The following is a 24,636-nucleotide window of genomic DNA, read 5'->3' as shown; positions in this document are numbered from 1 at the left end:
GGGTCCCTAATGTATGTAATTGAAGACGGTTTTCAAATCGAGGCTCAAAATTGAAAGATATGGTTATTTCGAATTTAGGGACTAAATTGAATAAAATATAAAATTTTAGGGGTATCAAAAAATAAGATTATATATGTTCATTCGTGTCATGACATAATGAATAAATGTTGGTATTGATGGATCGAATGAAATAATTGTATAGATCAAGAATTAGATCAAATCGGAGATAATCGAGGAAAAGCAAAAATTGTTGAATAGTCCCTAAAGAACCAACTTATTGGTGTTTTGATCATGTAAGTTTATATGGTATTTATTTACTTAAGTTATTATGTAATTGATTTTGTATATGTGTTTTATTATGGATTAATTAGTTGTGAATTTGTTCGTAAGGCTAGAGTTGGACTAAATTGAAAAGTAATGTTTTTATGTGTAAAAGATGTCTGTGTGAACTTAGTAAATGTTAAGATACAATTGATATGTCAATAGGGTCTTGTGTGCACTTGTTCAAGATTGATTACAAATGTTACCAAGGCCCAGCATTTGTTGCAGATTTTTAGATATATGTGATATAGGTTTAGCTTGAATTAATAACCTGATGTGTCGTTCTAAAGGTTTAGCCCGAACGTGCAACTTGACATGCTTATATATTTGCTCGGACAAACAACTGGTGTGGTGTAGATACCTTTGTATCCAAGTCTATTTAATAGGATTCATCGGGCGACATAATTTAAACAAAATTGAGAAATTGAAATGGGATTAAATGAATTTGACTTTCAAATGGTAAGTTATTGAATGAATTGTGCAAGAAACGTTGATTTGAGGAATGCCATTGATATGTATGTGAATATAATATCCTTGATTGAGTATGAGCTTGAAATTGTTATCTAATGTGACATCAATTGGCATAATGAGTATTTGTGATATCATATGTTATTGACTTTAATCAAAATGCTTATAATAATGATGATTTTTATTGTCATGTCTAGCCAAATATTGTGCCAAGCTAAAATAACTTAGAAATGTTGGTAAGAATAATGTAAGTTTTGTTTAATACCTATGAATTTATTAAGTATCCTATATGCTTACCTTATTTGTTTTTCCCTTTTCCTTATAAATTGTCATATTGCGGAACTCATCAAGTCAGATCGTCTTTAAGCTCACACTATCACCAAATCGATAGCTATTTGATCATTTTGAGTTTAGGGTTGTTGCATGTATATGTGTTACCCTAATGTATATAAGTCTTAGTGAATTGAAAGGTTTGGGATGATTTTGGCAATTGTTGTTTTTGAATGTTGGCCATGGCATCTAACATGGTCAATGCATGCATGTTTTGGTTATGTTTGATGCTTTTGGGAAGTTGATATATGAACCTATTAACTCGGTATGTTTATGTTGATAGCATAAGATAAGTAAAAGAGCTAATTTGATGCCTAGTTAAAGTGATATGTTTCATTGTCATGCTTGAGATATGTATTGGTGTATGGATGATTTAGTTCATGTTAAAGGCCTATAAACTATTAATGGATATAATGTACATAAGTGTTTGCAATTTGAAGTGAAATAGTATGATTTAATGTGATATGGCATAGGTATATATTGATATTTGGATAGCTTGGTAGGTATGTGTTTCATGACATTGAATTGTTAAGTTTAAATGATGTATAAGTGTTGAATGTCTTGTTAAAAGGTTGGATTGAATGCCTTGTTAAAAGGTTGGATTGAATACTTGAATTTGTTTAGTATAATTTGATAAGTTTTGGATCAAGTAAAAGTAATGATAAGTTGAACTTGTTGAATGAATGTAGTTGGAAACTATGAAATAGGTACCAAATTGTACATTTTTGCCAAAAACAGGGAACTCGTCTTGACGTCCAACCTCCCTCATCACGATGTCACTTACTGTCGGCTGACGTTGCGAAGAGTTCTAGTATTTATAAATAAAGAATCCCATAAACATAACAAATTTAATGTTTAACAAATTTGACGCTTAAATAAATTACACAAATTCGTAAGCAAAGTACGGGTGCTAAGGGGATCGATATTTTCAGGAAAAGTCTTCAAAGTGTTGTTTATCACATAGTCGACATTGCTCTTAACAGTTGAAGGTATTGTCTTATATTGGAGTTTTGTCTCCTAACTTTACAAAAAGCCCTCAAAATTTACGGTACCATGCTCCCAAGAAAAATAAGCCACCTTAGTTAGTGGTTTAAATCTCTGCGTGCATCCTCCATGATTAATATTCGGCCTCTCCTCCAAGTATATATCTCCTCCATCAATCGAGGCACTCAAACTCCGTAAATCTACAAAACTTTTCATAGAATCAAAAGAAAAAATTTTGACATAAGATAATACATTTAATTGTCGAGGACTATATCAAATGCTCTAAACACCACACTTTGAATACTTTATTAAAAAGGGTAAATCTTTCATTAATAAAGTTAGGCGTTTTTGCAGTAGACTAAATTCAAAGTGGCGGCCGAAACTTAGGCGATAAAGTTTGATTCTGATTTAACGCATGCAAGTGGCACTGGAACAAAATTATAATTGAATGGGATTGTGTCCCAAAGTCCCAAGTATGTCGGAGACTACTGCAGCCGAAGAGGACATTACTGATTGAAATAGCTCCAAAACAGCATCGTTTTTGCAACTGCACTTGGGTACTAGAATCCACATCTCCTCAATCTGTGGAAATAAACGGCTGTGATTGCACTCATTTCTCGATAAATTTCGCAAACCGACAAAACGAGCAAGCACATGATCCGTACGAATAGGAAATAAAAAAATAATTAATTATCCCCTTATCTACCCAGAATTCCGTACGAACAACACGTGAGACAGATCGCGTGACATGTGCCGCTCCAGTCAAAGGGAAGAGTACACGTGGTTGGTGTCACAGAGAGGTGGCGGCCTATGGGAGCTTAATTTCTGACACTGACATCTAATCCCGCTTTGATTCGAACACGTGGCATCCTCTTTTATTAGATCTGATATTTTGATTTCTCGAGATCTCCGTGATCTTTGACTCTGCTTTTTCTGTTCCTTGATTTTTCATTTTCCTCTTTTTTTAAAAAAATTAATTGAAGATTTATCCACAAGGGTTTTGTAGCATGTGATGCTCGGACAGGGGATCTCTCTGACCCATCTTTGTCGTTTTGTTCATGCAGTTAATACCTGCTTTTCATTATTTTTCATATTTTTATTTACATGATTTTGTAATTAACTATCCTAATTAAAATTTCAAGTGGAGGAGAAATTTACAAAACTAAAATATTAAATTTTGAATTAAAAATGAAATGTGTTATTTTTTTAGTTTTATTCAATTAAAATTATAAATAATATTCTTGGGTTAAATCATTTTAGGTTTAAATTTGACAAATATTCTCATATTGAGTCTTAAATTTATTTTTGTTCAACTTAGGCCATGAACTTTGTAATTTTTCTCACATTTGTCTCTGAATTTTTTTGTTCAAATTAGGCCCTAAATTTAACAATTATTCTTGTTGAGGATTGACTTTTTTTTATGTCTAAGTTAATCTATGATATTTCTTTGAAACCCTAAATTTCAAGTTCCAATGTAAGCACAATTATTAAGTTCTAATGTAAAAACAATTGTCAAATTCAACACTTTTCTTTAGACAAAGACCTTTTTTTTCCACTTTTCGAGTGGTAAATGTTTCTCAGAACATGGAGTGTGAGTCAAACCCATGTTTGAATTGAAATTGAGATAATGGTGCAAATTCTTTTCTTCTGAATCAGATGGATTCATATCTGAAATAGATTGACAATAAGTTTTTTCAATGATTAACTTGGGTAAAAAAAGATTTCAAGTCCAAATGTGAAAATGGTTGTCGAATTCAAGTTCTAATGGGGGAATAATTGTCAAATTTAAGGCCTAACTTCGACCATAAAATGTTCAAGCCCTAATGTGAAAATAGTTGCCTAATTCAGGCCTAACTTAGACCAAAAAACTTTGAAGCCCCAATATAGGTATAGTTGTCAAGTTCATGTCCTAATTAATGATTTAACCTTTACCCTTAAATGGAAATAATTATCAATACCAATCAAGTTAAGACTTAATTGGCATTTTTTTTTGGGTAGTAAAGTAGAGATCGAAACATAGAATTAAAGTTTACAGTGTCTCATGGTGACTCGCCCTTCTTTATCCTTCTGTATTTCAGCCAAAAGCTCCATAGGTGGTTGATGAACAATATGCAAACCTATGTCATGCTCCATGGCCAACTAGCTAACCTGTCCGTTACAATATTCCCCGCCCGGCAGATGTGAACTACTTTGACTTGCCATTAAGGTTTAAACATCCCCATGAACGCTCGAGCCAAAGAACTAGGAGGTGGAGAACCGGAGGTACCCTTAAGCATTTTGACAGCCCTTAAATTATCCACCTCTACAATTAGCTTCCGATATCCCATTGAGCAAGCCATTGAGGACGCCCCAAAGTTGAGCTTCGAGAGTGGTTGTAATGCCATTAAGTACATAGCTGTTAACCAACCCTTGCTATGGAACCACACATCGTCAAATCTCTTCGTCTTCGTCTTCTTATTTTAGGTCCTATTTTTTTTATAAAATTTGAGAGTGATTAAATTTCCTTTGAATTACATTAAAAGCAATCTAAATTATTATCTATATATTTTTTCCATTTATTTTCTTTATGTAAGTTGTTATATCTACTTCAAATATTAATCATGCATGTTTTGCCAATAACTATAATATAACTTAAAATATTCACTTATCAGCATTTTAAAATCTATGATTAAGTTCAATTCTTGGTTTACTTTTGGAGGACAAAATGTTCAATACTTGTTAAAACATAGAATCTTATGCAATCATAATAATTTTTAGCTTTTTTTTCTTTTAAGTTTTTGTTTTCCTTTTCTTTTCATTAAATTTTCACTTGCATTCAAGGGTGTAGCTTGCCAACCCCTAAAATCATTTAATTTTTTTAATTTTAAATTAATAAAAATAAAATTGCACTGACTCTCTTAAAATGATAAAAATTTGATTTAATCCTTTAAAATTTATAAAGATATAACTATTTAAATAGTAAAATTATATTTTTACTATCGTAAAATTATTATTTAGTTTCGGACTTCTAAAGAAATTTTTGACTTCGCCTCTACTTGTATTGTATAAAACATCCAATTGCAAAGTCTGTTATTCACTATTTATTATTTATTTATTTCTAAACCTTTTATAAGAATCGGATATTTATAATTTTAAAATCTAAATTTAATTTTTAAAATTTTGAATTAAATAAATTATTTATTGAAATATCAAATCCGTTATTGGATTTGGATAATAAACATTCAAATTTAATATGAAAAAAAAGTAAAACATATAACATATGGTAATTAAAATGTCTAAATTTATAATATAAATTCACATTATCTATTAAATGGCAAAATTATGAGGTTTTTAATTGTTGAGGAAGCATTTGATTGGAATAAAGATGGGTTTTGGATTAGGATGACTTGCTTGAATCTTAAAAAGCTTTTTACTTTATTGGAAGATAATGTGCTAAAAAATATTCAATTAATGCTAAGTTGTTTCTATTCGAACCCTTTTATTTGGAGTAATTGATAATGACAAATCCGCCAATTAAGTTGAACCAAAAGTCATGGGTTGGGTTAGGTTTCTACTCTAATTACTATCTCTTTCACTTCTAATCAAACTTTAGTTTAAGATTTTAAATTTTTAATATTTCATCCTATTTATGTATGAATTCATTAATTAGTTTGAGATGAATTTGTATTGATTTTTCGAATTAAAGTTGTTGATTTAGTCGTAATTTAGTTGGGAATTTATGAATTTTTTTAATATCTAACTTTTGATATTTGGTAGCTATTTTGAATCTCGATTAAATTCAAAATTAGGGTTTTAAGTTAATATATAGAAAAATTGTGTTTTGAACCTCAAAATAATAAAATATTAATTTAGTCTGTAAAATTGTATTTTATCCCTGATTTCAACCCTTGTTTGGAGTCGAGTAATGTTAAATATTTCTAAGAGAACAAACTATCTTAACGTTATTTTTTCCATTTGCAAAACTCAAATCTAAAACTTAAAATACATCAAGATTCTTGCCAAATGACTCGAACAGTGAACTAATGGAATCGTTCCATGGTAGCGTGTTTTCTGCAATTCCTCCAAAAGTGCAAATATATAAAAGCAAAAGAGAAAAGGAAATTACTTGAACAAGTCCCTTTCGTTTTTCTATTTGTCAATTGAACAAACATAGCAAATTGCTGGTTTTAGGTTTAATAACTGTGGGCATTGGGAAATTCATTACAACTTTTCTTTTAATTGGTCGGTTTTCAGGCAACTAGGGAGAAAGAAAACAAAACAAATTTTGTAGGACATGCACAAAAATCGGAATACAAGTTAGGAGTTGGAAAAGCTTTACCTTTTTCTCTTCTTTTTTCTTTTTCAAATTAATTATAAATTACATTAACATTAATATTAATTTATTTTTTTAACTTAACCGACGAAAAATTTACTCTAAACTATATGCATATTGCAATTATTAAAATTAGAGATGATAACAGAGTGAAACAAAGTAATTTTTGCTCTCGAATTCTAATTTAGTATTTATACCTTGCATCTCGTTTTATGTATAAAATTTTATTTTCTTTAAAATTTCAATACTTGAATCTAATAAAAAAAAAAGTCAACTCTACTCTCCCCAAATATTAAATAATTTTTATATTAACAAGTATATATAATAGATAAAATTTTATAAACTTTTAAAAGTAATTAGAATATATAAAATTAGTTATAAAATTGAAAAAAATATATTTTGATAAATTACTGTGAGGTGAATGACGCAGATATGATCAGAATCTTATCCTAGAAATTTTAATGAAAACTCTCTATCCTACTTTGAAATCAAATTTTTAAAAAGAAAAACTAAACTATTTTTTTCTAAATTCGAATCATATTGGAACCGTCAAATTGATATTATCTTTGTCATCTGTTAATTAGGGTTAGTTTAACATTGTTGCTGAAAAATGTATGGTGTTTTTAAGATGTTTAGTTTAAAATTTTCTAAGTGTTCGATATTATTGTAAAAAATATTGTGAAAAGTTAAAATATCTATTTATAATATTATGATATAAAGTAAAAATTAAAATAATATTCAAATTTATTAAAATATTATGATATAATTTTAAGAAATTATTATTAATTATTTCTAAAATCTAATTCAACTTAGATTATAGTACAATAATAATTTCATGAGCGATAGAATAAGTGACTCAAATATAAAGTATCATTTTTTCACATTATTGCATGTCTGCGGTGCCTTATTATTATTTTAGTATTAACAAATATTCAACTTAGATTATAATACAAATATAATATGATAAATCATTGTTAATAATATCAAATGTGAAATATAAAATTTAAATACTTTTTGAGTAATTAATATAATTTGTTTGTAAAATTTAATTTATATATTTAAATTATATTTAAATTTTACAGTTAATATAAATGAAGGGTAAATTTATAATTTTACACCTAATTTGACCTCTAATTTAGCTTGAAAAACTATTTATTTAACATTTCTTTTTAACATAAAAATGGATTAAATTAAAAAGATATAAAGATAAATTTAGCTCTTAATATTTATTCATTTTGACATTTTGGCTTTATTCTTTTTGGGGGTCATTTTGACTCTCAACCTTTAAAATTTAGTCAAACTAATTACTTTTGGACCAAAAACTAATTCAACAGTTAAATTTTAATGGTATTGATGTGATAGTTCATATGGCTTTTATTAAATTTTAATGGTATTGATGTGATAGTTCATATGGCTTTTTATTTATACTTCATGCTAACTTGGATAATTTTTAAAAGTTTTTTGAATTTTTTGAAATATATTTATTTTAAAATATCTTTTATTAATATGTTTTGAATTTTTATGAATTATATATGAACTGTCATGTAAGTAATCACATCAATATCGTTAAAATTTTAACATTTCAAACAATTTTTATCCAAAGACAAATAATCTAGCTAAATTTTAAAGTTTAAGGGCTAAAATTACCCAAACAAATAAAGGCCAAAATATCAAAATAAAAAATATTAAAATTAAATTTATCATTATGTCAATTAAAAATTAATATTTTTGATCTAAACCCTAAATATACCTTAATATCCATAAGTAAAGGAAATGGGAGAGAGCTAAGGGTGAGTTGGTTTACTTTGCACTTCCCACCCTATTAATTATAGAGGCCCCACTCCATTTATCATCTGTTCAGAATTTTGGTTTTATTTTAAAATGGAATTACAAAGGCTGGGTGGATTTTTAAGTTGAATGCATTGGCATCAAATTATTAGGGTTAGTAAAGAAAACTGGAATTCATTGGTTTGAATTTGAAAATGGGTTATTGCATTTTGGGGGGTTCTGTTTTGTTGCATTCACAAAAATGTAGGTCCATTATTCACATCAATGGGGCCTATATCATTATGATTACTACTATTCTCACCCACTTGTCAAACAACTACGAATCAACAATCCTTTGGTACATGCATGCATATGCATCTCTCACAACATAATTAATAATTGGGTTAATTGCACAAAATGAATTTCGCTCAAATTTTAAAACATTTTAATTCCATCTTTAAATTATCTAATTTTATATTAATAAGATCTTTTATTACTAAATTTTATTATTTAACTGTTAGATGAAACACTAAATTTTACGTGATATGATTTAAAATGAAGTAAAAAAAAGAATGTTGTAAAAATTTTAGTTGTTTTTCTTTTAGTTTTCAATGTTAAAATTTATGCTAACATTTTATTTTTTTTAAATTTTCACTTTAAATTATGTCATATAAGATTTTATGTGGTATTTAATGGTTAAATTGATGCTTTCAATAATGGAATGATATAATATCAATAATTTAAAGATGTAATTAGTACATTTTAAAATTGAAAATCATTTTAAAATGACGATCATAGTTTAGAAATGACTAATACAATTAACTCTTAAAAGATTTTAAAAAATAAATAAATGAAACACAGGTCATTATTTTAATTTTGTAATAATCCATATATCTATATATTAAGAGAATTATTCTATATACTCCCAATGAAATAAGCGGATTTAAAATGTCAATCATATGTCTTTATAAAATCAAAAGAAAAAGACACGTGATAACATTTTGAAACCAATTGTAATTGAAGGGTAGAGAATAATTATCCTATATACCATATAATATATAGGATAATTATTATCTACATTGACAATGAAAATTTTATTACACAAATAAAGTTATCCGTAAGTTGTATTTAAAAAGAATATATATTTTAGTTTATTTGTGGAATTAAAAACTCTATTGACATGGTCATATATGATAAAGATAATTGTAGTGTACACCAACACTAATAATGGAGGGCTACTATGTGGTGCCTTTTTTATTAAAGCATTTCACAATTTCTTAATCTCACTGGTAAAGTTTTTCAATAAGATAATTATCCTATTGAATTAAAAAACAAGTACATAGTGAATTTTATTTATTTGTGTATATGTTACCACATTCTAAAACCATGGGACCCTTTTAACCAAATTGTGTTGCTTTAAACTTGTGATTCTCAATGATCATTAAATCTATAATGGCATGCCGAGAAAGTTCTTACTGAAAAAGTGCAGGTTTCAGCATACTCTGTTAAGTGACAAGTAAATGATGGATACTTGCATAAACATATTGACACCAAAAGACATGCTGATAGTATATATGATAGTTAACTTATTGTTGCCCAGCTGAGCAGCATTTGGAGCTTCATGCTGTAGCGGTCGGTCACGATTCCACTGGTAGGTTGCACTTCACAAGCGTCTTTACCAGACCCAGACCTAGAACCAGCTACAGGTCTTCTGTTTTACTATGATGTAGAAGGCAATCTCGGGACTTTGGGCACCTATGTCATCACCAGAAAAGGGTGACAATGCCACTATTTCTACACAATGGCTGCTGCCTTTGAGCACCTGACATGGGTGCTTTCCAAAGTCCCAAGTTTCTTATGCAAAAGTAATGTCAGACTGTAGGAGGAGAAGATTGATGATAATTGCTGGAAGGAAGCAGAAATGCCAAAGAGAGTTAAGGTGCTATATAGGGAGGGATCCACTTACATCTATGTAAAACTAATATGACTTTACATACTTCCATAACTTTTTTTATGATTGATAATTTAACAATCTAATCATTGAATGTATCAATATAATTGTACTTGCCACACATGTATCATTTCGAATTAATCCGATATTTTTATCATATCGATCTAAAATATTGTTTATATTAATAGATATTTAACATATGAAAGTTTTTTTTATATAAAACAAATAGTTAATATTTTTTTTTACTCCAACCTTGACATACATGTCCTATAATAATGGAACATGAATTGTGACAATTGGATTGTTAAAACATAAATCCTCAAAAGAAGTTATGAAAGTATGTAAAACCATGTTAATTTTACACCGGTATAAGTCTCTAGCTAACCAGTATAATAATGACATTCAAGATCATGAAGAGCTGTCAATCGAGCTCGTGGTGCAGTGGCAAAAGACTTGCGACCTACGTTCAATTGGACAACTCCTCCCCCACCTTTTATCAAAAAATAAAAAGAAGTGATCGAAAAAGTCATCTCCATGACTAAACCAGTTATTACATTAAATCCTCAACTGGGAGACAACATGCCATCAAGTTTCCTTTCCTAAGATGACTGATTTCAACAGTTTGCTTGCAAAATAAAACACAACAGAAATAAATGCTCACCTACATTGAAAGCATCAGGAAAACCCAAAATCCATTTGTTACAAGAGAAAGCTTCCTTCCTGCCCTCCTCATAGTACTAAATGTTCTCTTGCAAATTAAGATGCTCCCTTTTTCTTAAGTGTATGAATGGCTCTACTTGTTCTGCACAGAGACATCAATGCATGAATATTATGTGGTGAAATCATGCTCCTGAGAAGCAAATCTAATTGATAACCTGAGGTCATTTTTATGAAATCCAATTCTTTGGGAACCAAACTGAGTATAATATAGTACCCAAATAGTGTCACTCCTTGTTCAATACTTTAGGAACTTTGATATATGGCTCCTCATAACTTGGAACAGACGCTATCAGCGCTTCCCTGTTTAGAACATACCCAAAGTTAAAATGACTGGATAGTAACCCCGTGGAAATTTACAACTCAGAAACCACAGTGCAGGTGCTCACTTGTTCTCAAATGTTTGAGGGACATCTTCACGCAAATTATCACCTTCAGTGTCTGTGAATAAATAGAATGGCAAAAAGCTTGTTAGAGCTTAAGATTTAGAAAAAGACACATCTATTACTCCATATTAATTATACATTCAATCCGTAGTAGTTTTACAGGGGTCAAATTATGCTCTTAGTCCCTCTACTAAACTCAAATTTCAGATATAGTCACTATACTTGAATGTGGCATGATTTGGACCCTTTCTTTTATAATATCATTAGTTAGTCTAAATATTTAACACCGTTAGCGATTCTGGTTAAAATGATGATGTGGATTTTTCTTAACAACACCCTTCTAACACAGAAAAATAAATCAGCATCATGAGTTAGAAGGGTAATTTTAAGAAGAAGTTCCGGAATATTGACTTTAATTTGGCATAATATGACTTTTCTACTTCTATAATGTGATTAGTTAGTCCAAATAGTTTAATAGCAAGTAAATCCCAGCTTTGAGCATAGTAGAAGCACCAAAATCATAATTTAGAATAGAGTTGGCGAAAAACCTTGTTAGAGCTTAATATTTAGAACAAACTGTATCTATCACTCCACATTGTCAGTCCCCGCTTTGTTAAGATACCTAACTACAACTATTACATTTTTATAGGAAACAATACTAGACCACCATGTAGATTGTAGAGTGTTTAGGACAAGAAAGAATACTGCATGAAAACTAAAACAGACAATCAATCAACCGTATAAAATCTACTTTACATGGTGCATATATAAACATGCCTTATCTTGCTTGAGAAAGAACAATTTTTGTGCCTTGCGCCTTGGACTATTAGGAGTCCTAGGACCTAAAGCATGGTTTGCACCTTTGCCAAGATTGAACCAAGCAACTGTATAAAAACTACCTTTCATTGATATGTCAATAAATGCCTCAATTACGCTCGATTAGTTCTCCTTCAAACACGTATCAGAAATGTACAGTGCAATAGCAACACCAACAAACAAGAAAGAAATACCAATTTATATAAATGAGTTCTAAGTACCTGCTCTAATAGCAGGCTCGACATTGTCAAGATCAACAGCTTGAAGTTGCCCAAACCTGCAATAAAGAACCCAAAACTTAAAAGAAAATTTCATCTGTTATTTTTCCAATCTTCAAGTTGTAATGTGATGAGAATTACATCCTCTGAGCTAATAAATGGCGATTACATCGTTGATTATAAGTAAATACTTGGAGCATAATAACCATAAAGTATTTCTACAAGCTTTATCTTTACAAGAATAATGGGGAAAACCTGATAAATAATAACAGCTAAAAATCATTAATAAAAACCCAAGACCCAGCACCCAGTTTGTAGGGACATCTCCAAATTACTTATCGAATATCAATTTCGACTTAAATTGAAAAAAAGAAATTACCAGTCTATTACTTGTCCAATTTTGGGAGCAAATTCTTCAACCTGAAACCAAAGGAAAAAAGGGTTGAAGAAATCAACTTCAGCCAAAAAAATAAATAAATAAATAAATGAGAAAGTGAATAAAAATAGGGCAAAAAGAACCTCATTTGGGGCGAGTGAAATTCGAGCAGTTTCAGCCAAGCCAGGCAAATCCGGTGGCTGCAAAGAAGACCTTGTTTTGGTGGAGAAATTTCGGATTCTGAGATTATTTTTAATAAGAAAAAAAGGGTTTGAAGCAGAACCAAAAGAAGAAACAGTGGCTTTAAAATTGAAGTTTGTGAGCATCAGCAGAGCTCTGCTCCCCATTGTTGTGATGCCTTTGGTTATTGGATTGGAGAAAGTGAAACAGTAACTACCACTCTTATCTGCAATGTTATCGCCATGAATTGTGAAATGCTTTTGTTAATTTGGGTTTCAGGCCCAGAAGCAAATATTGAGCCTAAATTTTTTATTCGGCCCAAAATATTATTCTTAAAGGGTTTTATTGACCCAACATGCCTAAATGATCCATTTCACTGTACACGTCTTAAATAAAAATACTATTTCAGACTGAATTGTTAAAGATTTACAAACAATTAGTTAAACAAGTGTTAAGTGCACTGTTAAGATCATTTCACTTTCAAGGGAAGATAAACCTAAACTTACCTTGGACACGATGCTATTGAGAAGCGTGGTCGTGATAACAACCACCACTTTATAAGATTTAAAATTTTAACAAATAAGTTAATTGAGTTTTAACTTGATTGGTAACAACATTATTATTAGTGTAAAAAATCATAAATTTAAGTGCATTAAAACGATGATTATAAAAAGGATTCATTCTACATAGTTTTTTTTTTATATACCAACACAATTTTTAGCCGCTATCTCTTTTAGATCATTTGTATATATATATATATATATATATATATATATATATATATTATGGTATTATGGTGAACTTATCATTAGATTTAACAACATACATATAAAAGTTATCATATTTCAGTGGTACAATTATAATTTTAATTCCTCTTAAATACTAATAATTTAATTTAATTCTTTTAATCTCCTTATTAAATAGAAAATCTATATTTTAACCCATGTTAAAAGTTAAAAATTCAATTTAAACTATTTTAGTATAAAATTTTAACTTTAAACTCCAAACATTCTTTTTTATATAATTTTGTCTTGAACCCTCATCACATGTCATGTTATATTTATAAGTAAATTATTTTGTATTCATTGAACGTGCCATCTTCTTATCATATACTACTTGTAACGAAGTTAAATTTTGAGAAATTTCACTAAGCAAAACCATTGCCCCTCCGTTTTCTTTGCAATTATAATAATGAAACTCAACCAAGTACAGTTTAGTTTCAATTGTAACAAATGTATGACACTTTTTTTACAACAATCAATCCACTATACAAAATCAGCCTTTGTTAGTATCATCTCCTTCGTGTCCAACACTGCTCCTTCCCCTTTCCCCTTCATTGTTGTTACAGGGATGAAGCTGTGGAGCCACGAGTAAGCTTCTTTGACCCTCACTCGACGATGGAAGTGGATTGGCAGAATGTCTGCTATCACTTTCAGACACTACAACAGGTGGCCCCGATGTCACCACAGTTGTTTCCGCTTCACTGCCTCCACCATGACTTGCTGCTTCTTTGCCGCTACTGGCAGCTGGAAGTTCATCAGAGGTTATATTGAGTTGGGGAATGTAGTCTCCAAGTTTTCAAATGGTAAAACATAAAGATAAGAAGACATGGGGTTTATTTATCTCTTCTATTCAAATGAACTGTTGGATAATAAAGCTGCATTCCCATGGATGCTAACTGTGATAGGTCTACTAGACATCGAACCATTTGAAGAAAAGAAATAATAAATAAAGTAATCGATTGCTCAAGTAGTAGAGTTAACCTGTATGGCTGGATGCAGCAATGCTAGTGTTCGTATTTTGAGGTGCTGAAGAAGTTGCAGCTCCCCTTTTCATCTTCAACTGTGGAACAAAAGAAGGCCAATCAGTAAGTTTTACTCATGCTAACAATTGTTTTGTATTTCAGTAGATATTTAAAAGTGAAATCCATTAAACCTATACCATTTTTCGTTCTTGAAGAAGAACTACAAGTACAATCAAAGCACTATCCAAGAAAAAAGAGGATCTTGTGTGCTCTAGCAATCTAAAAAAGTTTCTAAACTTTCACACCTTAGCATTTTCTTCACAATATTTTACAACAACCGAGATGCTGGCATAGCGGCCATACAACAGCGTATAAGCCCACAACAAAAGCTTCCTTGGATTGCTTAGATCAAGAGGTTCAACCCCTTCCATGCTAAATGGAAATTGCTTTTCTTTTACTAGTCGAGATGGCACTAAAGAAAGGTTGAGACTGGATGGGAGCATTACACAGGAGCTCTCGCGATAGAAATTATATGAACTTCTAAGCAAAGAGTTGGCAGTCTCCAAATCTCCATCAGAAGCTTTCTTTATCACAATATTATTAATTTTTGCCAATGTTGGGTTCCATTTTGCTTGGAGACTTTCCAAATGAGTTGAGTCCTCGAACAACGAATTCCATATTTCATGTGTTTGCAGATCAACACAAAGCTGCTGACTGCTTTCCACGACACCATCTGTTTGTTGGCTAAGGGTTTGAACCTCATTCGAGAATCCAGATTGCAACGGAGTGATTGATGCCAAGCCAATTATAATAGAACGATACCAAGCACTAGAGGCATGCCTGCAAACTTTGGCACAATTACTATTTGACAATTTTGGGTTCTTGAACCGTTTCCGGATCCTCTCATTTATTGCTTCAAGTGTTTCCAGTTTTCCATTTCTTTCCAGCGACACAATGTACTGGTGAAGATACCTGAGCCAAGTTCACCAACTATTAGAATTTTATGAAAAGGAAAGACACTAGTAATGTTACAGTTGAAGGACAGGCAGTGCAGGTTGCCTGATTATCACATACTAAAGCTTATATGCTAAAGATTCCATGAATTCTAAGAATTTGTAAATAACACACTCAGAAAACATGCTTTACCCATATAAACTGCTTTCGGATATTTCTGGACTTCTAATCTCAGGCAAAGAGCAGATCTCAGGCCATAAGGTACCCTGTTCCATAAACAAACCAAATATCTTCTCTAGTTGATGCTCAAAACTAGATGCAGGATCAGTAGCAGCAGTCTCAACTTGATTAATAGATAAAACTAGAGCCTTGATGTGCCTCCCAAGTGCCACTGGAACAAGATCTTCAATGCACAAGGAGAACTGAGTGCAAAAAAAATCAGATAACAAATAGTATTAACCGAAGGTATGACTTTTGCAGTGATTACACCTAAACAATGTAACTGCAAACATAGATCTTTATTCCCTTCTTTAATTCCCTCCCCCCCCCCCCTTTCTTCACGATCCTTAAAGAGCATGCGTGTATATGTGGGGGAGGATAGGCAGGCTCCAATAGGAAATGATACTAGAAACTGTTTATCTCCTGAATCTTGTTAAGAATAGATGCATTGGCCGATAGGAGATTTATGTTCTGAACAAGACAGACAAAATCAAAGTAAGTTTCTAAAGGATTGAATGGTTACCCGCTTATCAGACCGGAGGGAGACATAAGCCCGGTCAAGAGTACAGATATCTCCAGTTTCTTCCAATAATTTCAGATAAAACAGCAAGTATTTCCGGATGCAAGTTATAAACTTTCTAGAGCTCTCTGGTAAGTTTACTTCAAGGGCCTTCTTGTTCCCAGCTAAGCCTGGTGCTTTGCGCCTGATTTTTTTCCCCAAAAAGGAACATACAATAATGAAAGAGATTAGATCCATATAATAACAGCCAATAAGTCGCTAAATGTATTATCAACATCAAAGACATGAACATCTTAAAAGGATACCATATTGAAAATCATCTGAACCATCAAGAATCCCGATTCTTAGCATTCCCCGCCCCCATCCCACCCCAAAATGAAAATGGTAAACAATGAAACTTGACTGGTCCATTAAAGCAGAGAAATGGTTCAATATCTAGGTAATGACAATCTAATTGCTTGGAACATAAAATATAGGTTGCAGCCATACTTTCCCTTTTTCACCATGCCATCAATCTCCCACATGTTTATTGTAAAGCATGACCGAGATGATCTGAAGCAAAAAGAAAGTTCGTCTTTAGCCTTCTGCAAATCACCTCTGCCCCCCTTTTTATATAATCCTTGGGCGAGCATAAATCTGGCCTTATGAAAATGTTTCAGATCTCCTCCAACACAAATTTCCAGGGCGGAAAGACAGTCATTGTAGAGCATGTTCCACACCTCCTCCCTTTTCTCTGTTTTGTCCATTTTATCTTCTTCCAAAAGTGAAGTTTCAGGAGTTATTTTGCTGATAATGTCCATTGCAGCATCCTTCAAAGATTGACTGAAAAAATACGTTGAGAGAACCTAGAACACAATCAATGAGAGTTCAGTTGATAACTATTATCTGGTGAACTTGTCAACTTGTACAAGTCCAGAAACAAAAAACTGTAAACTATTAAACCATGAGAGATTCAAGTTAAAGAAGTTAAAACGGAGAAAGAAAGGCAAATAATTTAATTTTACTTGCTTGGAAGAGGGAAGGAGGGAGTGGGATTAAAGAAACCTTTAAAACTTCAACATTTTGTTTTCCACAGTCCCAGAGTAACTTCAAGCGTGAAGCATGCATCCTGTAGAAAGGATCAACAGCTGATGGATTCAAAGCAATGGCTTTATCATAATAGGACAACGATGTCTCATATGAGTATCCAAGCTTTTCACAGAGTTTTCCTATGTAGAATGCATGTGACCAGTCCTGCCTATAACATAATGGAGTCAGCTGAAGGTAGACATCTTATGATGTTAATTCGAAAAAATAAAAAGTGAGATAGAAAGTGGAAAATTAAGAATCCAGAAAACCAGAAGTACTTGTGCATTAAGGCTTTTTTGAAATGCCTCATGGAGTTTTCACAGTATATCCTCCAAACTGCATCCCTTGAGGGCACAAGTGATCGCTGATCATAGAAGGGAACAACATTCTGAAGGCTGTCGTAGTACACTAATGCCAATAGTTCATGTATCTCACACTAGAATAATGCAAAGTTACACAGTAATTAGCAATAAATTGATACAAATTAAGCAAACATATAAATATAAACCAAGAATAAAATTCACATATTCTCTTTATGACTGTCGATCTCTATTATGCCTCATACTAAACAAATGTCCACAGCATTTTATTTGTATCAAGGAACCTCCCAAAAAAATAAACAAAATAAGTGATAACGTAGTGAATATGCTTTCAATGGGACCCATTCTTCTTCTATCCCTTCTTACTAACTCACATGTTAAGATCTATTGTGGTGTGGTGTACAAATTTGAGAAATGACATTTGATCACCAGTATAAGGAATATAAACGTCAAATGTCCAAGAATGACAACTAAAATCCAAACCATTGTCCAAGATGCATATGAATCAATGGCATAGAGTTACCTGCTGCTCTGATGTCTTAGCCAAAGCCAGACTTATTAATAGACAGCGCCTGCTTCTCCTCCGACTTGTCTCAACTCTCTGAGGCAAAGTGATATTCTTCCTCCATCCTGATACATTTATGTGCTTACTCCCATCATTTAGCAGCAAATCCACCTCCTACTTAACAGAAGCCAAAGAGAATTTTGTAAACAATTTGATCCCATTCTAGGAAAATATAGAAAACCACATTATGGTAAGGTTTTAACAGTCTGTGCATCATTCACTAATAAAATGATGGCATAAAAATAAATCTTGCCTCGTCATAAATATTTGCAAGACGTTGCCAACTCTCAAAGCGTAGGGGGTTATAGAGCAGGTCATATTTGAAGAGGTTTGCATTTTGCTGAACAAATTCTTCCCCTTCCTTGGTGAGAACAAAGCCAGGCCATTTATCAGTTGCATTCATTTCTTCAGACTGTGCTAGGAAATAATAAAGATTGCTATAGACATCCAAATATGGCTCAGAGCTGCAACCATAATTACACGCAAAGATAGCATATCGGTGAAGTGAAAACATACACATTTAACAATTGACAAAGAAACAAAGAAGCATACTATCAGAACAACACAAATACAAACCTCCGTAATAATGATGCCTTGTACTGTTTGAGGTTTCCTCCGTCAGGAAAAAGCATCTTTGTTACAGTCTCCAGATAACCTTCAGATCCAGCCATCTCCGAAAGTTCCTCCTCGCATAAATCAGCATCAAAAAACTTATCTATTATGTTTCCAGCCAAAATTTCTTCAGGTGGTTGAGGAAAGTGTTTACGTATGGTTCTTAGCACTCTGCGAAGTTTGACCAATCCAGTTCTCTGAAACATAAAATAATGTAACTGAGCTAATGTCACCTAAATCATAATTAGATAATAACTTTAATAATTAATATATATAGATAGATCCTCTTGCATACACATGCATAGGCCCCAGTGCATTCAAGTTTGTGTCAGTTTGTATGAGTTTGTGAAGAAAGAAAAACTACTTACAGAAGAAGCTTTTGCAGAAGGAAGAATATATTGGAAAACATCGGCACATTGTTCTTTAGTCTGATAATCACCACGACTAGTATTTTTGTGCACAGCCAGTTCATCATCATAAGATGAGTCAGATCTAAGATTAAGACCATATAAGCAGAAAAAGCACTGATCCAAAGCATTATCTATCATTAGCTCAAGTTCCTCCTTTTCATCTTCGCTGAGCTCATCATCACCTTCATCAAGCTGATGACCACATTTTTCTCCAAGATTGATTTTGTCGACATTAGTACATTGCTTTTGAAGTGCTATTGCATTGTCTTTCTCTTGGCCAGAAAAAGATAGAGTTCCTTTAGAAGTAATCCCTTCAATATCATCCTTCATTGAAGTAATAGATTCAGAATTATGAGTTCCACACATTCTCTCAACTTTCTTATCTGAACTTATTTCATTTTCTGATGTTTTGAAATCATTATCATTGCTTGGCTGCCTGTCATCTGGACTTATCTCCCTGCTTGAAGAGTTAAAACTGGATTTTAGCTTCATATCCAAGGCCAAGAGATGCTTTATTGCAAATTTAAGAAATGTTGCTTCCTCCCCTTCACCTCCCTCACCCGCACAACAAAGCCCATATTCAGCAAGCAAGTCATGAGTTGCTACAATTAATTCAACCTAAGACAAGAAAACAGCAAACAGAATTTAAACATATATAGATATGCAAACAAATGCTGTGAGAAAAAGAACAATCAATAGAAAATTGAGCGAGTTGCTATTTCTTCTTCATAAAAACTAATGGAAAATTCACCTGGATTTTAACAGTTACTGAAGAGTCAAGGTGTTGAAGCTTGCAGAAAGCAATGGCTGCATCAATGAAGCAATTACTTTGCTTTTGTTCCAGTTGATCAGCATTTACTTGCATAGAGGATTTCTTGCAAAGGACATTGTTTGCAATGCTGTACATGATTGCCAGAAGCAGTGATTGAATGTCACTAAAGATGCTAACTAAACCAATGCCATTCTGCAAGCATAGCTAACATGAAGTCAAGATGCAGTATAGGGAAGTAAAAGGAAATATTCTACTTTAAATATTAACCATGAGTCAAAAACAGAAGAAATATATTTCTCAAATATTGAAGAACTATGATCATGTTAAGTTGGTTAAAGTTTCTGATAAAGAATACACTCCTCAATCCTATTAGCAACACATTCATGGATCTTACTTGAAGTTCATGGATTCCAGAGTAACTAATACTAAAGCTACACAAACATTATATCAGGCATTTCTGCATGGAAAATAATACTTACAGACTCTCCAGATTGATCAATGAAGTTTTTCACTTGTGAAACACATTGTAAAATCTCCTTGACTTCCTCTGTAACCAAGTCATTCCAGCGCTTGCTAGTACCGTCACCTGATACCATCTCAGGACCAGAAAGCATTTTTGACACCGACTTCTGATGAAAGGCTTTACCAAAACCGACACATTCACCCATTCCAGCTAGTGCCATGAGTATTTGAAGCTTTCGTGTGTGACTAGTCAAATACACCTCCATATCCATTGGCTTTATCTTCTGACAAGCTTTAATTAATATATCTAATGCTGATAGTTCAACAGGGGTAACACCATCACCCTTTGGGTCAGATGCCAGTGAAGGTGATAAAGAATTGGCAGAAAAAAGAAGAGGAGCAAGCAAAGTTACACATTCCACGTACACCTCTTTCTCAATCATCTCACCTAGAGTCTTCTCCAACAAGAAATCAACCTTTAACAAATTAATTTCATGAAGAATCCTTTCAACAGTTAGCTCTTTAGAAATCTTACAATGTGGCAGCTGCACCATACAAGAATTGTCTGCATTTTCATTCTTTGCCAAAAGTGACATGGAAATGCAGAACTCCTCGTAAGCTTTTGCCTTGTTCCCATCCCGAACAGATAACTTTCCACTCAACCAGAAGTAACGAGCCCAGAAGGGACTTTTGTTGGATAACAAGGAACTATCTAAATGTGAACTTTCACAAATGGAGCTATCAGGTGATATTGCATCAGTCCCTTGGAAGCTCTTAAATGAAGAGAAATTCTTATTCCCAAATGTCGAATGAAACGGATGATCTAAAGCTACTGATTCAATTATTTTACAAAGATGGTAGGATGCCTCTGATAAGAATTCATTGGAATTGGAAGGAGAAGACCCAATGTCATAATACAACTCGGCGAGAAAAAGACTACATTCAGGAGTCCTATCCTGCCCCCAATTCCTTAGAAGCTTCTCCAACTCAAGGAATTTGACATGCGCATCTCGACACACAAGGCTTTTACTTGCAGCATGTTCCAAAAGCAAGTGACCAATATGGTAAGCACCATAATTTTTTGAAGTTTCTCTTACAAAATTAGCAACATCTCTACTTTCCATATCCAAGGAATTAGCTTGATCAGCACATGAGACAGAACAATTATCAATATCTTCAGAATCTTTGCTGTCTGGTTTACTGATGACAAAAGGTTCGAGTAATTGAAGCACAATCTTGGCCAAATCCTTACCTGCAGTAAAATCTAATTCTTCTTTGCCAGGTTTACGGCTCCTAAGACTTTCAAGACGAGTACTCCGTCTCTCCTGTGGTTGTTCTTCCAAAAGATTTGATTCTTTTTCTTTCGAGTTACTAGCTCTTTGAGAGGCATTATCATTGGGAGGCATGCCTTCACCACTAGGAGGTAAAGTAGGTTCTTTCTTTTCCACAGGCTCCATCACAATTTCGGCACAAGGAGGGAAGAGAATGCTTAACCTGACATCCCCAGATCTGTGCAATTTTCCAGTCCCGACCTCAGAACCACAACCATTTAGCGGAAGTAAAATTCCCAGGAGTCCATCAATGAGAGCTGCCCAGGAAGCTTCTGCAATTTGCAATTCTATGTTCTGGTTCAACTTTTTGAGTGCAGTACCTTCATCTAGATTCTCATCAGGTGCTTTTCTCTTGTCATGGAATTTAAGACGTACATGTTTAGGTTCCAGCTTATCTATACCTCTAGGAGCAAAAGGAGCTGATTCTGTTTCCTCAATTGTATTTTTGACATGCAAAGCACGAGAATGTGATGGCCAATGCCTTAAAATCAACTCTGCAACAGAAAGGCATGCAACTTCATCACCAATGGCAATGAGAACTTCCAACAGTTTCTCCATGCAATTCCCTGACACACAATATAAATGGATTGTATGCATCATGAAAGTTGAGCAGACAGAGCACAAAAAGAGAAGCAAACACAGGATACGACTGAAGCATATAAATACTCACAATTATTAGGACTGCACAAAAGTCCCTGCTCAAAAGCCCAACGTGAAATACTCAATGAACCCATTGAGCATGATAGAGTCCCCAGCTGGTTCCAGACAACCGAATCTTTGTTATCAATCTCTACAGCTTGAAGATAACAACGCAAAGCACTCTCATAGTGACCTGAACCTTGTTGAAGAAAAACAGTGGCAAGGTTCTTCAATACCAAAAATCTGCACAAAGCTAGATGAAATACATTAACATTTATGCTTACTAGATTTAGATGTCATAATGAAACATACAATTAGCACATAAATCTAAATCACAGAAATTTTATTTAATCAAACCAGAGCACCGCTTGAATTAATCAACACTATTATAAAATGAAACCTTAACAGAAATTTATAGGACACAATTTACATAAAACTTCAAGCCAATGACTTTAGGTGTAGTGCTTTGCATTCTAAGATCAAAACTGTGCAAGGAAACTACTTAAAAACAAAGTGAGATATAGTCCATGAGATAGATCTTAACTTGAGTTGTAACAGATGACCATCGGTAGTATTGTTATCCACCTGAATAAATTAGAAAAAAAGAATAATTATTTTAAGGATATAATATATATTTATATGTTAAAGCATTTGCAGCTGAAATATATTTCATGGAACAAACAGATACTTCAGCATTTGAAATAAGAGGATCTTTCAAAACGGATTCTAACAGTTCGCGAGCCTTTTCATAGTCTTTAGCCTGTAACTTGAGAAGCCCATCATGGTAAGCTTGTGTAAGATGGAATTCCTGCAACAAATGATTCAAGAAATTAATTTTATTCTTTGAAATACAAAAAAGGACCCTAAATTCATTCTTTAGGGAACCAAAAAACAAAGCCTTCAAATTGTTCAACCAACCCCAAAAAATAATTCACAGAATCACAACAGCAAAGCAACTTCTTGTTTTTTCCTTAGCTTTATCAAACTTGAGATTACATTATGAACATAAATAAGATTCAAAACAGAGGCCAAAGTGAAAAAAAAATGAAATTTGGAACAGAATTTTGCTCTAATTAATTGCATTCAATGTCACGCTTATGAAAAAGAAATAGGAGCATACCTGGGCTTCTTTAGTAGGAGCTAAGGGTTCCCATTGGCCTCTGGAATCTGTGTCGTTAATAGCTGCAATTGAGAACTGAAACAGACACAAACACACGAAAAAAACAAAGTAAATTTAAAATTTTTAAAAAAAAATCACTCCTCTCGAAACCAGTCAATACAAGATTAAAGAACCAAACGATTACGCACCATTTTTTTTTTAAACTTCCTCGTACGACAGCTGCCTTGAGGGGACTCTTCGAGTAGTTGCTGTTTTGGAGGGTTTTTTGTTTGCTTCAGATTTAGGCGGGTTCTATTTTTAGTTTATCGGGGGTTCTCAGGTTTAATATTTTCACTTTCTCGTTAGCAATAAAGGGAAAATAAAATAGTTTAAATTCTGCTATTAGTCCCTGTATTATGTATAAGTTGTGTATTTACTCTCTTTTTTATTTTGGTAATTTCAGTCCTTGTAATTTTAGAATGGTAGCTATTATGTTAAAATATGCCATAAATCCCTGCATTCTTCAAAAGTTTTGAATTTAGTTCTTATATTTTTATTTTAGGAATTTAGTCTTATTTCGGGATTTTAAAATTGAGTCTAATTGTTAATGCTATTAATTTTTTGGTTAAATTTATAGTCGTGACATTTTAAAATAAAAAAAATCATTTGGTAGCTATGTAACTAAAAAATGAAATTATAATAAACCTGAATTTAGCAAAATAATTTTAATAGTGTTAACGATTGCACATGAATTTTAAAATTTGAAAAGTAAAAGACTAAATTCTTAAAAATAAAAAGTACATGGACTAAATTTTAAATTTACAAATAGTACAAGGACATGTGGCATCTATTAACCTAGTTCTTAAACTCATTAAGTCAAATTCTATTGTTTTCAAAATTTGATACAATAATCATATTATTACATATGTAATATCATGTCGATTTACTACTATTTATATTGTAACTAGAAATTTGAAATTCAAAAATATATCAATTAAGAACGATATATGGACAAAATCTATAATTTTATACATGATATAAGACTAGCAGCAAAATTTAATAAATTTAACTACTATCATTCGGTTAAGACAAATT

General features: G+C 32.4%; 2 protein-coding genes across 4 annotated transcripts; both read right to left on the bottom strand.

Annotated features, from left to right (window-relative positions):
- Positions 1 to 10,647: 10,647 nt before the first annotated feature.
- Positions 10,648 to 13,059, bottom strand: LOC108467199 (glutamyl-tRNA(Gln) amidotransferase subunit C, chloroplastic/mitochondrial). The gene is made up of 6 exons (XM_017767770.2): positions 12,790 to 13,059; positions 12,650 to 12,690; positions 12,274 to 12,329; positions 11,240 to 11,291; positions 11,068 to 11,153; positions 10,648 to 10,935 (listed from the first exon to the last, which is right to left on the bottom strand). The coding sequence occupies exons 1-5, from the start codon at positions 12,991 to 12,993 to the stop codon at positions 11,078 to 11,080; spliced, it is 429 nt and encodes a 142-aa protein (XP_017623259.1). The 5' UTR covers positions 12,994 to 13,059; the 3' UTR covers positions 10,648 to 10,935; positions 11,068 to 11,077.
- Positions 13,060 to 13,974: 915 nt separating this feature from the next.
- On the bottom strand, positions 13,975 to 23,899 carry LOC108453891 (calcineurin-binding protein 1). 3 transcript variants are annotated; one of them, XM_053030799.1, is made up of 19 exons: positions 23,751 to 23,899; positions 23,563 to 23,637; positions 23,131 to 23,250; positions 22,987 to 23,027; positions 22,474 to 22,685; positions 20,490 to 22,369; positions 19,990 to 20,202; positions 19,197 to 19,856; positions 18,793 to 19,025; positions 18,470 to 18,680; positions 18,175 to 18,330; positions 17,610 to 17,767; positions 17,308 to 17,500; positions 16,753 to 17,108; positions 16,267 to 16,447; positions 15,717 to 15,946; positions 14,876 to 15,542; positions 14,590 to 14,668; positions 13,975 to 14,352 (listed from the first exon to the last, which is right to left on the bottom strand). In XM_053030799.1, exons 1-19 carry the CDS (start codon positions 23,751 to 23,753, stop codon positions 14,102 to 14,104), a joined length of 5,919 nt encoding a protein of 1,972 aa, XP_052886759.1. In that variant the 5' UTR covers positions 23,754 to 23,899; the 3' UTR covers positions 13,975 to 14,101. The 3 variants fall into 3 exon arrangements, 2 of the variants coding, with proteins under 2 accessions (XP_052886759.1, XP_052886760.1); XM_053030800.1 differs by having other exon boundaries at positions 15,077 to 15,542; XR_008285789.1 differs by having other exon boundaries at positions 14,312 to 14,352; positions 14,768 to 15,542.
- Between the last annotated feature and the right edge of the window lie 737 nt (positions 23,900 to 24,636).

This window comes from Gossypium arboreum, chromosome 7 (assembly GCF_025698485.1).
Source record: "Gossypium arboreum isolate Shixiya-1 chromosome 7, ASM2569848v2, whole genome shotgun sequence".
Classification (NCBI taxonomy): Eukaryota; Viridiplantae; Streptophyta; class Magnoliopsida; order Malvales; family Malvaceae; genus Gossypium; species Gossypium arboreum.
The sequence above is the reverse complement of the archived record's forward strand: the minus strand, read 5'-3'. Positions and strand labels throughout refer to the sequence as shown.

Coding starts and splice junctions, on each gene's coding strand:
- LOC108467199 (XM_017767770.2), bottom strand. CDS start 12,993: ATGGGGAGCAGAGCTCTGCTGATGCTCACAAACTTCAATTTTAAAGCC. Junction 12,691..12,789: donor TTTCACTCGCCCCAAATGAG/GTTCTTTTTGCC, acceptor CTTTGGTTTCAG/GTTGAAGAATTTGCTCCCAA. Junction 11,292..12,273: donor CGAGCCTGCTATTAGAGCAG/GTACTTAGAACT, acceptor ATTTATTCACAG/ACACTGAAGGTGATAATTTG.
- LOC108453891 (XM_053030799.1), bottom strand. Junction 22,686..22,986: donor GGTCATCTGTTACAACTCAA/GTTAAGATCTAT, acceptor AGCTTTGTGCAG/ATTTTTGGTATTGAAGAACC. Junction 17,501..17,609: donor AAAAAAGCCTTAATGCACAA/GTACTTCTGGTT, acceptor ATTATGTTATAG/GCAGGACTGGTCACATGCAT.